The sequence below is a fragment of the Dipodomys merriami genome, unplaced genomic scaffold, assembly GCF_024711535.1.
Source record: "Dipodomys merriami isolate MVZ:Mamm:240054 unplaced genomic scaffold, mDipMer1.0.p SCAF_125, whole genome shotgun sequence".
Lineage (NCBI taxonomy): Eukaryota > Metazoa > Chordata > Mammalia > Rodentia > Heteromyidae > Dipodomys > Dipodomys merriami.
In genome coordinates, this window is record NW_027202549.1 from 3,631,232 (window position 1) to 3,644,354 (window position 13,123).

The 13,123-nt window shown below is 40.4% G+C and overlaps 1 protein-coding gene across 3 annotated transcripts in view; it reads left to right on the forward strand.

Annotated features, from left to right (window-relative positions):
- Positions 1-13,123, forward strand: part of LOC138824096 (RNA-binding protein 6-like) — a 72,038-nt gene that overhangs the window by 764 nt on the left and 58,151 nt on the right. For all 3 annotated transcript variants that reach the window (XR_011370988.1, XM_070017813.1, XM_070017814.1), the window contains exons 2-4: positions 5,860-5,967; positions 10,481-11,759; positions 12,368-12,457. Coding sequence is in view for 2 of the 3 variants with exons in the window: in XM_070017813.1 (XP_069873914.1) it covers positions 5,924-5,967; positions 10,481-11,759; positions 12,368-12,457 (1,413 nt within the window). In the remaining variant the exon portion in view is untranslated. The remainder of the gene's footprint in view (positions 1-5,859; positions 5,968-10,480; positions 11,760-12,367; positions 12,458-13,123) is intronic.

The window sequence follows — 13,123 nt, forward strand, 5'->3', positions numbered from 1 at the left end:
TTTTCTCCTACTAATGATGCTGCTGGTATTTCTGGGACTGCGTTTTTCTCTAATAAAAAGGGCACATAAGCTGTGAGGGTAATTGTATTATTATGTTTTTGTTATGATTTGCCTCTTCTGGCTGTGCTTGTGATGTATGGAGTAGTTGAATAGTTTTTCTGGTGCTCCTGTCACCTGGTTTTTCTAAATTCTGGATTGTGCTCCCGTTTTTGTTAGCTTCCAACTTCCTGTTGAATAATGTCAACGGGAACAACTGATTTAAATACGTCAGAATTACCACATTTGTGTGAGGGCTTCTTAAGAACTGGTCAGTTTGGCAATGAAGACACTAATAAATGATAACATTTTTGCTGAAGCACAAAAGTTGAATATTAACCTTGAACTGCATTTATTTAGATAGGTAATGTATAGGATTGTTAACAAGTGTTTGTGGACAACCTTTTTAGAAAATGAATCTAGGGCCTTGCAAGCCAAGGCAAGCTTTTTATCACTGAACTACATACATACAACTCCAGACTTTTTTTGGGGGGGTGGGGGTCGGTCAAGGGCTTGAACTCTGAGCCTAGGCGCTGTCCCTCAGCACTTGAGCTCAAGGCAAGTGCTCTACCACTTGAGCCACAGTGCCACTTCCGGTTTCCTGGTGGTCTATTGGAGATGAGAGTCTCCTGCCCGGATTGGCTTTGAACTGCGATCTTCAGATCTCAGCCTCCTGAGTAGCTAGGATGACAGGTGTGAGCCACAGGTCCCTGGCTCTAGACTTTTTTTCTGATGGTCGTAGACCTTGAATTCAGGGCTGTCCCTGAGCTTTTGCATTCAAAACTAGCCCCATACCACTTGAGTCACAGCGCCACTTCCGTTTTTTTTTTTTTTTCAGTTAATTGGAGATAATAATCTCATGGACTTTCCAGCCCCTGATTGGCTTCGAAGCTTGATTCTCAGATCTCAGCCTCCTGAGTAGCTAGGGTTACAGGTGTGAGCCACTGGTGCTGACTCTGTGTGTGTGTGTGTGTGTGTGTGTGTGTGTGTGTGTTAATGGATTTGGCCTTATTTTATTTACTTTAGGATCCTAGGTTCTTGTAGCTTTTTTTTGTGTGTGTGTGTTGGTTGTGGGGCTTGAACTCTGGGCTTGGGCACTGCCCCTCAGCTCTTCAGCTCAAGGCTAGCACGCTACCACTTGAGCCACAGCACCACTTCCGGTTTTCTAGTGGCTTATTGGAGACAAGAGTCTCATGGAGTTTCCTGCCCAGGCTGGCTGGCTTTGAACCATGATCCTCAGATCTCAGCCTCCCAAGTAGCTAGGATTACAGGTGTGAGCCACTGGCACCCGGCTCTTGTAGCCTTTTACTAAGGAATGATGAGTTGTAAGATGAAGTTACCCAATGGACTCTTCAGACAGAAATTTGAGTAAGATTACACTGTTCTGCCAACATGTTTAGATATGTAAATTAATAATAATGTTTTTGTTGAACTCAAGGTCTTAAAATGTCCCCTTCTCTGCTCATTGTTGGTACTCTACCAGTTCTGGCTTTTTGCTGGTTAGAGTCTCCTGGGGGCTGGGAATGTGGCTTAGTGATAGAGTGCTTGCCTAGCATGCATGAAGCCCTGGGTTCTTCTATTCCTCAGTACCACAGAAACAGGAAAAGCTGGAAGTAGCGCTGTGACTCAAGTGGTAGAGTGCTAGCCTTCTGCAAAAGAAGCTCAGAGACAGTGCCCAGGCCCTGAGTTCATACCCCAGGACTGGCAGAAAAATAAAGTCTGGATTTGTCTTCCCTAGCTGGCTTCATCTATAGGCCTTCTTAGTATAGACTTAAAGGTAGGTGTGAACCACTGGTGCCTGGCTTACTGTTAATAATCTATTCAGAGTTTTATAGATGTTATAACTGTTGGAAAGTTGTGAAAATTTAAAAATAAGCCATTTTTTGAAGGAATCTCTAGTTTATATGCCATGAATATAGAATTTTTAACAGTCTCACAGTTCACATACGATTGGAACTTACGCTTCCTTGAATAACTCATTGATATTGGGCAAATTGCCTAGTTTCTCAGATCCTCAGTTTCCTCATCTGGAATAAAGTTAAAGAAGTAAAGCCATCTCAGATTTTTTTTTTTTTTTTTTTGGTTGGTTGTGGGACTTGAACTCTGGGCCTTGGCGCTGTCCCTCAGCTCTTCAGTTCAAGTTCTCTACCACTTGAGCCACAGTGCCACTTCCAGTCTCATGGGTTTTCTTGCCCTTGCTGGCTTTGAACTGTGATCCTCAGATCTCGACTTCCTGAGTAGTATGATTACAAGTATGAGCCACCAGTGCTTGGCTTCATAGTTTTTTTTTTTTGCATGAGATTTATTATGTAACACAGTGTCCACAGGACAGTCCATGGTGCACAGAAAATAACTATTATTACTTAAATAGGGTCTCATGTAACCCAGCTTGGTCTGTGTAGGCCAGGTTGGCTTCAAATTCAATATTACCATTATTGCCTGAGCTCTGAGATTACAGACCTATGCCACCAACTTTCATGTAAATCGTTTTATTTAGCAGTACAGGAGTTTGTACTTAGGGTCTCATGAATTCATGCTAGGTAGGTGCTATATCACTTAAGTCATGTGCCAGCCCTTTTTGCTTTAGTTATTTTTCTTAGGAGGGACTTATGTTTATACCCTGGTTGACCTGGTCTTTGAAACTCTACCACTCCAAAAGCCAGGATGACAAGAATGACAAGTTGCTAACATGCTTAGCTTATTGGTTCAGATGAGGGGGAATCTCACTAACATTTTGCCTGTGTTCGACTCTAATCTCAATCCTACAGATCTCTACCTCCCAAGTAGCTAGGTTTACAAGTGTGCACCTAGCCTGAACCATTTCAAAGTATACAGTTCAATAGCATTAGTTATATTAACAATGTAGTGAAAAGGACAAGTTCATCTGTTACCAAAACTTTTCAAGACCCCTAACAGAAACTGTAACCATTAAGTAACTGCATTTTTTCTTCTAGCCATTGGTAACCTCTAGTCTACTGTTTTCCTCTGATAACCTTTAATTTACTTTGTCTCCTCTTCCCTCCCTTCCCTTCTACTTCCTTCCTCTTTCTTTTTCACTCAAGGCTGGCACTCTAGCATTTGAACCATAGCTCAACTTCTGGTTTTTTGCTGGTTAATTGGAGACAAGAGTATCATGTATTTGTCTGCCCGCACTGGCTTTGAACATTGATTTTCAGATCTCTGACTCCTGAGAAGATAGGACTATAGGTGTGACCAATCAGCACCTGACTTGAGCTGGTTATTTTTTAGATAGTCTCTGCCTAAGTGCATGCCTGGACTGCATCTCTTCTATTTTAGGCTTCCCATCATAGCTGGGATGGTAGTAGTTAGTATTACAAGGATGTTCCATGGGTACCTGGCATTTTATTTTAATTTTTGTACTACTACTTCAGAGAGCTGTCTGTTTTGCTTGCCCATTTGTTAATTGGATTATTCCTTTCTTTTTTTAATTTTTTCAGTTCATTGTATATTCTGATATTAATCCTTTATCTGTTGAGTAGCAGGTGAACATTTCTCACATTCAATGGGTTGTGTCTTTTTTTTAATTGCTTCTTTTGCTGTGCATAATAAACTTTTTAGTTTTTTTTGTTTTTTTGGTTGGTTGTGGGGCCTGAACTCTGGGCCTGGGTGCTGTCCCTCAGCTCTTCAGCTCAAGGCCAGTATTCTACCATTTGAGCCATAACACCACTTCCAGCTTTTTTCTGCTTATGTGGTGTTGAGAAATTGAACCCAGGGCCTCATGCATGCAAGGCAAGCACTGTACCACTGAGCCACCTTCCCAGCCCAACTTTTTAGTTTTTTATTTTTATTTTTTGTGTTGGTCCTAGGGCTTGAACTCAGGTCCCTGAGCTTTGGTGCTCAAGGATAATGTTTTACCACTTAAGCCACAGTTCTTTAGGCTCTTTGATGGTTAATTGGAGATAAGAGTCTCATGGGCTGGCTTTGAACCAGGATCCTCAGATCTCAGCCTCCTGAGTAGTTAGGATTACAGGCATGAGTTTCTGGTACCCAACCACATAAACTTTAATTTGATATAGTGTGTCAGTTTTTATTCTTGCTTTCTGGGGAATTCGAGTTCTATACAGAAAATGATTGCCTATATCTACAACTTCCAGATTTCCCTCTTTTTCTCCCCTGTAGTTAAGTTTAAAGTTTCAGATCTTACTTTGAATTCTGAGATCCATTTAGAATTGATTTTTGTGTAAAATGAAAGATAAGGGTCATGTTTCAGTCTTCTGCAAGTATACAAAACAATTTTGCTGCCAGGTGCTGGTGGCTCACCCCTATCATCCTAGTTACTCAGGAGGCTGAGATCTGAGGATCACAGTTAGAAACCATCTGGGGCAGAATAGTGCCCATGAGACTCTTACTTGTAATTAACCACCAGAAAACCAGAAGTGGAGCTGTGGCTCAAAGTGGTAGAGTGCTAGCTAGCCTTAAGTAAAAAAGCTTAGGAAAAGTGCCTGGGCCTTGAATTCAAGCCCCATGACTGACCAAAATAAATAAATAAATAAATAAATAAGGTATTTGATGGCCATAGTTGTGTTTTTTCTTAGTGTGATATCTGTTCATCCATCCATCTATCCATCTATTCATCCATCTATCCTAGTTGTACTGGTTCAGGGGCTTGAACTCAGAGCCTGAGTGCTATCCCTGAGCTTTTGTGGTCAAAGCTAGTGCTCTACAACTTGAGCCAAAGCTCTTACTTTTGGCTTTTTTAGTGGTTAACTGGAAATAAGAGTCTCATAGACTTTTGTACTCTGGCTTTGAGCTGCAATCTTCATCTCCCAGCCTCCTGTGTAGCTAGGATTACAGGTGTGAGTCAGCAGTGCTCAGCCCAGTAATGTTTTGATTTTTCTCCTTTTATTTTTGTTGGTGGCTGGCTCTCTTCATTCAACAATGTGTTGTTCAGTCTCCATGTGTTTTAATATTTTCTTTTTTTGGTCCGGTCGTGGGGCCTGAACTCTGGGCCTGGGCGCTGTCCCTCAGCTCTTCAGCTCAAGGCGAGCACTCTACCACGAGCCACAGCGCCACTTCTGGCTTTTTTCTTTTTTCTTATGTGGTGCTGAGGAATCGAACCCAGGGCCTCGAGCATGCAAGGCAAGTGCTCTACCACTGAGCCACCTTCCCAGCCCTGTTTTAATATTTTCTGCAGTACCCTGCTGTTAAATTCTAGTTTAATTTCATTATGGTTTGATAGAATAAGTAGAATGAGTTCAATTTTCTTGAATTTGCTAAGCCTTGTGATATATTTTGGATAACGTTGCATGGGGTGGTAAGAATATGCATTATGCGTTTGCTGGATGAAATACTCTGTAGATGTTTCAGGTTCATTTTGTCTATGGTGTCATTTCTGAGGTTTCTTTGTGGATTTTTGTGTGTATTGGCATTGGGACTTGAACTCAGGGCCTCATTCTCTTGTTTTCAAAACATTTGCTGTGGTGAGAATAATAAACTATCGTGACTAGTCAGGTGGGTAGAGTAGGGTTAGCTACATGGGCTGAAAATTGTGCTAACTAGATACTGATCCAAAAGTAAAGGACAAGTTTTATGCTGAAAAAATTAGTAAATAGGAAGTATATAACATTCTTAGTACATTTTAACAGTTTATGATACTCAAAATACACATTTTTAATTAAAATTAACTATTTCTTGTTATAAATTAATGTGTAATGGTCTAAAAGTGACCTCTAAATATATTCTTGCTATTGTAGTCCCTAATACCAGGTCACTAGTTTAACTTTTACTCCATATTCTAAAGTACTTTTTGTGGTTTATACTTCATATTCTAAAGTACTACTTTTTGTGGTTTATTTTATACAGGTTCTGCTCTGAGTAGATTTGGGTCGAAAAAGAATCTACTTATTGAGGCCCTCTTGACAAAGAGATGTGGGGGGATTCTCGATCTGCTAACAGAACAGGAGCTTTTCGGTAAGTCCTGAAATTTAAATATTGACATTGTCAGCATTTTAATAATAAGTATTTAGAATAGCACTTTAGCCTACTATAAAGGCAGATATTTTGTAGAGAAATAATAGCTCTGATTCTTTAGAATTAGAAACTGTTATAAAAGTTTGTAGTCTGAATGTGGTAGCATGCTTGTAACCCCAGCACTAGGAAGGCAGAAGCAGGAAGATCTTGAATTTAAGGCTGGCTGCGTAGCAAGACCTTGTCTCAAACAACAACAACAACAAAGAAGTTTCCAGTCATTTCTAAAGTGATTGTGAGACTGAATACCCAGCATTCCAAGTAGTATGGTTTTGTTTTGTTTTGTAGTACTAGGCAAGCTCTCTACTACTAGTGCTAAATCTTCACCCTTTTTTTGAGGGGGGGAGAATGGGTTCAGTTGTGAGGCTTGAACTCTAGTCCTAGGTACTGTCCCTGAGCTCTTCAGTTCAAGGCTAGTGCTTGACCATTTGAGCCATAGTGCCACTTCTGGTTTTCTGGGGGTTAACTGAAGTCTCACATACTTTCCTACCCAAGTTGGCTTTGAACCGTGATTCTCAGATCTCAGCCTCTTGAGTAGCTAGAATTATAAGCATGAGCCACTTTTATTTTTTTGCTGGTCGTGGGGCCTGAACTCTGGCCCTGGGTTTTATCCCTCAGCTCTTCAGCTCAAGGCTAGTGCTCTACCACTTGAGCCATAGCACCACTTCTGTCTTTTTCTGCTTATGTGATGCTGAGGAGTCGAACCCAGAGCCTCAGGCATGCAAGGCAAGCACTCTACTATGGAGCTACCTTCCCAGTCTCCTCTTCAACCTTTTGATTATACTTTTTTTTGGGGGGGGGGGCAGGTACAGAAAATAAGGAGCCTCATGCCTGCTAGGATTCTAGGCAACTTCTCTACTACTTGAGCTAAGCCCCTCCACTAATCTTATGTCTGAGCCCTGCTTCCAGTTTTTTTGTATTGGTCCTAGGGCTTGAACTTGGCCTGTCTGTTGTCCCTGAATTTATTTATTTATTTATTTTTACTCTAAGCTAGCACTATCACTTGAGCCACAGCTCCATTTATGACTTTTTTGGTGATTAATTGGAGATAAGAGTTTTATTAATTTTCCTTCCCAGGCTGTCTTCAAACTGTGATTCTCAAATCTCAATCTCCTAAATTGCTAGGATTACAAGTGTGACACTAGGTTCCTGTTCTCTTTTGTGATAATTGTTTTTTAGATTAGGGTTTTGATTCCTGTCCAGGCAGGAAGTATCTGCCTGTTTTAGACTTCCTATTATAGTTGGTTTAATAGGTGTGTACCACTGTGCCCACCTATCAGTTAAGAAGGGGGTTTTGTGAACATTTTACTTTTTAAATTGTATGTATTAGTTCTGCAGATGGATTTCATTGTGATAGATCCATATGTGCATATGAAGTTACCTTTTCTTTCTTCTTTCCCCTTCTTAAAACAACTTCAATTGGTTTCATTGTTTTCATTTTATACATGTGTATAACGAGCTTTAACCATGATCGCTACTTATGTCCTCTCCTTTAGTCTTGTCCTTCACACTGCTATCCATCCTCAAACAAACCTGTTTTATATTTCATCCTTTTTTTGTTTTTTGGTGGTACTGGTATCTGGGTCTTGAGATAGTTCTACTTGTGAGTCACAGCTCCACTTTAAACTTTTTGCTGCTTCATTGGAAATGAGAATTTCATTGACTTTTCTACTCAGTCTGGCTTCAAACTGTGATCCTCAGATCTTAGCTTCCTGAGTAGGATTACAGTCATAAGCCACTGGTGCTGGCAGAACTTTTTGCCTTTTGGACCCATTTAAACTTAACATATTCATTCAAGACTGGCATTCTACCACTTAAGCCACACCTCACACTTCTGGATTTTTTTGTTGGCTATTTGGCAATCAGTGTCTCAGATTTGTCTGCCTGGGCTAGCTTCAAATCTTGATCCTTAGATCTGAGCCTCCTGAGTACCTGAGTACAGTCATGAGCCTTTTTTTTCTTCCTTTTTTTTTTTGTTGTATTAGAGGTCAAACCCAGGACCTAGTCCATACTAGATAAACAACTCTATCTTTAAGCTATACACCTAGCTCCTAATTTTTAAGCTCTTTTAATTATAATGACACTTTATTTATTTGTTTATTTATTTATTGCCAGTCCTGGATCTTGAACTCAGGGCGTGGGCACTGTCCTTGAGCCTCTTTGTGCTCAAGGCAAGCGCTGTACCACTTGAGTAACAGCACCACTTCTGGCTTTTTCGTTTAAATCCTGTTTAGAGGGAATTCATTTAGACTAAAAATGGTGTCTTGCAAGAAAATAACTTTCCTTTGAAAAACTTTACTAGTAGGACTGTTTACTGATTAGTTCCCATAAGATACAAATATAAGAATCATAGTATAGTATGGTATTCTAGATCTATTTGATCTTAACCTAGAAGGATAAGATAGTAAAGGTTGTGTTGGATGTATTGTGATCAGAAAATATGTAGATGGGCTGGGAAGGTGGCTCAGTGGTACAGCTCTTGCCTTGCATGTGTGAGGCCCTGGGTTTGATTCCTCAGCACCACATAAGCAGAAAATAAAAAAGCTGGAAGTGGTGCTATGGCTCAAGTGGTAGAGTGCTAGCCTTGAGCTGAAGAGCTGAGGGACAGTGCCCAGGCCCAGAGTTCAGGCCCCATGATTGGACCCCCCCCCCAAAAAAAAAATATAGATTAATATGCCTCAGCTCTCACCCCATGAATATGGGAGGAGGCTTAAGTCCTCTAGCAAGTGAATGAGTAGAACTTCAATTATTTGTAAATATGAGAGATGCTGTGGTTAATAGTAACATCATAGTTTTAGTGTTACATTATATACCTTATGAAGAATATTTAAATTTGTTCCTTTTATGAAGAACCATATAAACATAACTAATGTTACGGGATTTAATAGAAGTCATCATGTTCTGAAAATCCATTAAATGTACATCATCATTCTGCTGTTTTGGTTAATGTTATTAAGATGTTATAACTTTTATGAAACGGTTTAGTACTAGAACTTTTCTCCTGAATAGAGTGAATTAGTGGGCCTATGAATTTTACTATAGTGATGTAGTTTGAACTCAGAAGGGTCTTATAATGGAATTTCTATATTTTGGGAGGCAAGAATTAAGTTGGTCTTAATAAATCTCAATGTTCAGCTAAGTAGCAGATAACCCTTCAAATAATTTTGTTTTCTTTATTCATGTAGCTCCACCCAGGATACCAAGTGCCCAATTGCATACTTAAAGTCCCTAGTCTTTAATCAAAGCCAAAATACTTTTCTAAGTGTAAACTTATGATAGATAGATAAAGGGAAAATGTTGGATAATTTAAAAAACTAGGTGAACTCTTGTTTATCTTTTGAGTTCCATAAACAGGGTGAAAGTTAATACTATATGTATTTTAAAAATATATTTTGTTAGTATAAAAGTTAGTAGGAGCTTCTCCATTTTGGATGTGGGAATAATGCTTACAGACCTAATGCTTAGCTGGGCACTGGTGGCTCACGCCTGTAATCCTAGCTACTTAGGAAGCTGAGATCTGAGCATCATGTTTCAAAGCCAGCCCTGGCAGGAAAGTCTATGAGACTCTTATCTCCAATAACCCACTAGAAAACCAGAAGTGGTGCAGTGGCTCAAGTAGTAGAGTACTCACCTTGAACTGAAGAGCGCAGGGGCAGTGCCCAAGCCCAGAGTTCAAGCCTCACCACCATCACCAACAACAAAAAGACATTAATGCTGTCTGTAGGTCCCTTCAAGCTTCTTGATGCTGTTGCTTGGCTTAGATGACTTATAACACATACTTTGCAGCATTTCCTGTGATAACATTAGGTAAAGTAATAGAATCAATCTGAGAGCATTTCTAGGGGAAGCTGCTGAAAAGCTGGGATTTAGATGCAACTAGAGTAATGCTCAGCTGGTGAACACTGGTATACAGTTTTCCTTTCTTTTGGGAGCGCATCCATTTTGATTGGGTGGTAAACATGCTACAGATATAATAAATAATTTGGTATATTCCCCTGGAGCAAGACATTTCCTGAAGCTTACTGTAAAAAGTTTACAGTGCATTGATTTATTTTTTTCTCCCTGATATATAGGAATCATCATATTGACTTTGGAATTCTAAGTTCCCTGGCAATAGAAAATGGGAGTTTTTGTAGTATATTACCATTGTTAGCTTATCTGGTATTGCGGATTTTCCCTGTTGCAGGACTGGGTGAAAGCTTTTTCTGCAGCAGTCATGTTGAAAACCTTGTATTGACTTTCCTCGTGTTCTGAAATGGGAGCATAAAAGTTTACTCCGCCACTTCATCTTAAAGTAGCAAAACTATGCTGTTTTCTGCAGATCTAGGACCTTGTTACAGAACTCTGCCAAAAAAAAAAATTACAGAAGAATTTGCTGTGATTAGAGAAGAATATGCTGGTGTGTAGTTTTCAAACTCTCTGGACAATATAAGTAACACTGTCTTTGTTTCTACAGCGGGAGCCAAGAAGAAAGGTTTGCTCCCGGGTGGAACAGGGATTATCCTCCTCCTCCCCTTAAGAGTCATGCTCAAGAAAGACACTCTGGCAACTTTCCTGGCAGAGATTCACTTCCCTTTGATTTCCAGGGGCATTCGGGGCCTCCCTTTGCAAATGTAGAGGAGCATTCATTCAGCTATGGAGCTAGAGATGGACTTCATGGTGACTATCGAGGAGGGGAGGGACCTGGACATGACTTCAGGGGAGGAGATTTTTCATCTTCTGATTTCCAGAACAGAGATTCATCACAATTGGACTTCAGGGGTAGGGGCATACATTCTGGGGATTTTCGGGATAGAGAAGGACCACCTATGGACTATAGGGGTGGTGATGGTACTCCTATAGACTATAGAAGTAGAGACACCCCTCATATGAACTACAGAGACAGAGATGCACACACTATCGACTTCCGAGGTAGGGATGCTCCTCCACCTGACTTTAGGGGTCGGGGCACTTATGATTTAGATTTCAGAGGCCGAGATGGATCCCATGCAGATTTTAGGGGAAGAGATTTATCAGATTTAGATTTCAGGACTAGAGATCAATCCCGTTCTGATTTTAGGAATAGAGATGTATCTGATTTGGACTTCAGGGATAAAGATGGAACACAGGTGGACTTTAGAGGCCGAGGATCAGGTACTACTGATCTAGACTTTAGGGACAGGGATACACCACATTCAGATTTCAGAGGTAGACATCGGTCCAGGACTGATCAGGACTTTAGGGGAAGAGAAATGGGACCTTGTATGGAATTTAAAGACAGGGAGATGCCTCCTATGGATCCAAAAATCTTGGATTACGTTCAGCCTTCTACGCAAGATAGAGAACATTCTGGTATGAATGTGAACAAAAGAGAGGAATCCACACATGACCATACAGTAGAAAGACCTGCTTTTGGCAACCAAAAGGGAGAATTTGAGCATTCAGAAACGAGAGAAGGAGAAACACAAGGTGTAGCCTTTGAACATGAATCTCCAACAGACTTTCAGGACAACCAAAATCCAATTCAAGACAAAGAGAAGTCCCAACTTGCTGGAGGTGAACAACAGAGTTCAGATGCTGGTCTGTTTAAAGAAGAAGGTAATCTGGACTTTCTTGGCCGACAAGACACTGATTATAGAAGCATGGAGTATCGTGATGTGGATCACAGGTTGCCAGGAAGCCAGATGTTTAGCTATGGCCAGAGCAAGTCTTTTCCAGAGGGCAAAACTGCCCGAGATGCCCAACAAGACCTTCAGGTATGTCTTTTTCATGATTTCTTTCTCTCCCTCTCCCTTCCCCTCTCCCCTTTTCCTTTCTTTTCTTTTCTTTTCTCTCTTGTTCTCTTTTGCTGTCTCTTTTCCTCTTCTCTGCTCTTTTCCCTTTCTTTTTGTTCACAGTCTCACTGTTTAGTGCAGCTGGCCTTTAACTCGTGCTCCACCACGCCTGTCTCCATAAGGCTTTTCTGTAAAATGAACTATAGAATCTAGGATCTTCAATCCTAAACCTTTCCCTATACAGCCATTAAAAAGCAAAATTGAGCCAGACACTGGTGGATTGAGATTCAAAGCTAGCCTGGGCAGACAAACCTGAGAAACTCTTATGTCCAATTAACCAGACACTGGTGGATTGAGATTCAAAGCTAGCCTGGGCAGACAAACCTGAGAAACTCTTAAGTCCAATTAACCAGCAAAAAAGCCAGAATAGAGCTGTGGCTCAAGTAGTAGAGCATCAGCCATCTTTGAAAAAAAGCTAAACCAGAACATGAGGCCTGAGTTCAAGCTCCAGTACCTATATTTGATGTTGGTTTTCATTTTACATGAGAAATATATGTACTCATGAAATAATTTTATATTCTGAATTCAAGGATCAAGATTATAGAACTGGCCCAAGTGATGAGAAACCTAGCAAGCTTATTCGATTAAGTGGGGTACCTGAAAATGCTACAGAAGAGGAGGTAAGGAATTTTTTTTTTTTTTTTTTTTTGGTTTGGTTGGTTGGTTTTTGTTTTTTGTTTCTGTCAATTCAAAATATTTTTAAGCCAGGCATAGTGATACAAACCTGTAATCCTACCACTCAGGAGGCTGAGGCAGGAGAATCCTGAGTTTCAGGCTAGCCTGAGTTATATTACATTGTGAAACCCTATCCCCACCTTTTTTTTTTTTTTTTTTTAATTATTAGATTGTAGACATCAATAGCTCACACCTGTGGTCCTAAAATGCTCAGGGGGCTGAGATCTGAGGATCTCAGTTCAAAGCCAATTCAGGGTAGAAAGTCTGTGAGATTCTTTTCTTTTTTGTGAAAATACTGTACAGAGGAGTTACAATTACATGGACAAGATAGTGAGTACATTTCTTATCAAGGATTGTAGCCTCCTCCTTTGTTTTCCCTTCCCAGCCTCCCCCCACCCCCCCACCCAAAAGTCTGTGAGATTCTTATTCCAATTAACCACCAAAAAGCTAGAAGTAGAGGTTTAGTTTACATGGTAAAGTGCCAGCCTTGGGTGAAAAAGCCCAGGCCCTGAGTTCAAGCCCTAGTACTTGCACCAAAAAGTTTTTTGAAAAATTACAGGTTCATAGGAAAATACAAAGAAATGTATAGAGGCTTCTGTATTCTTCAGCCA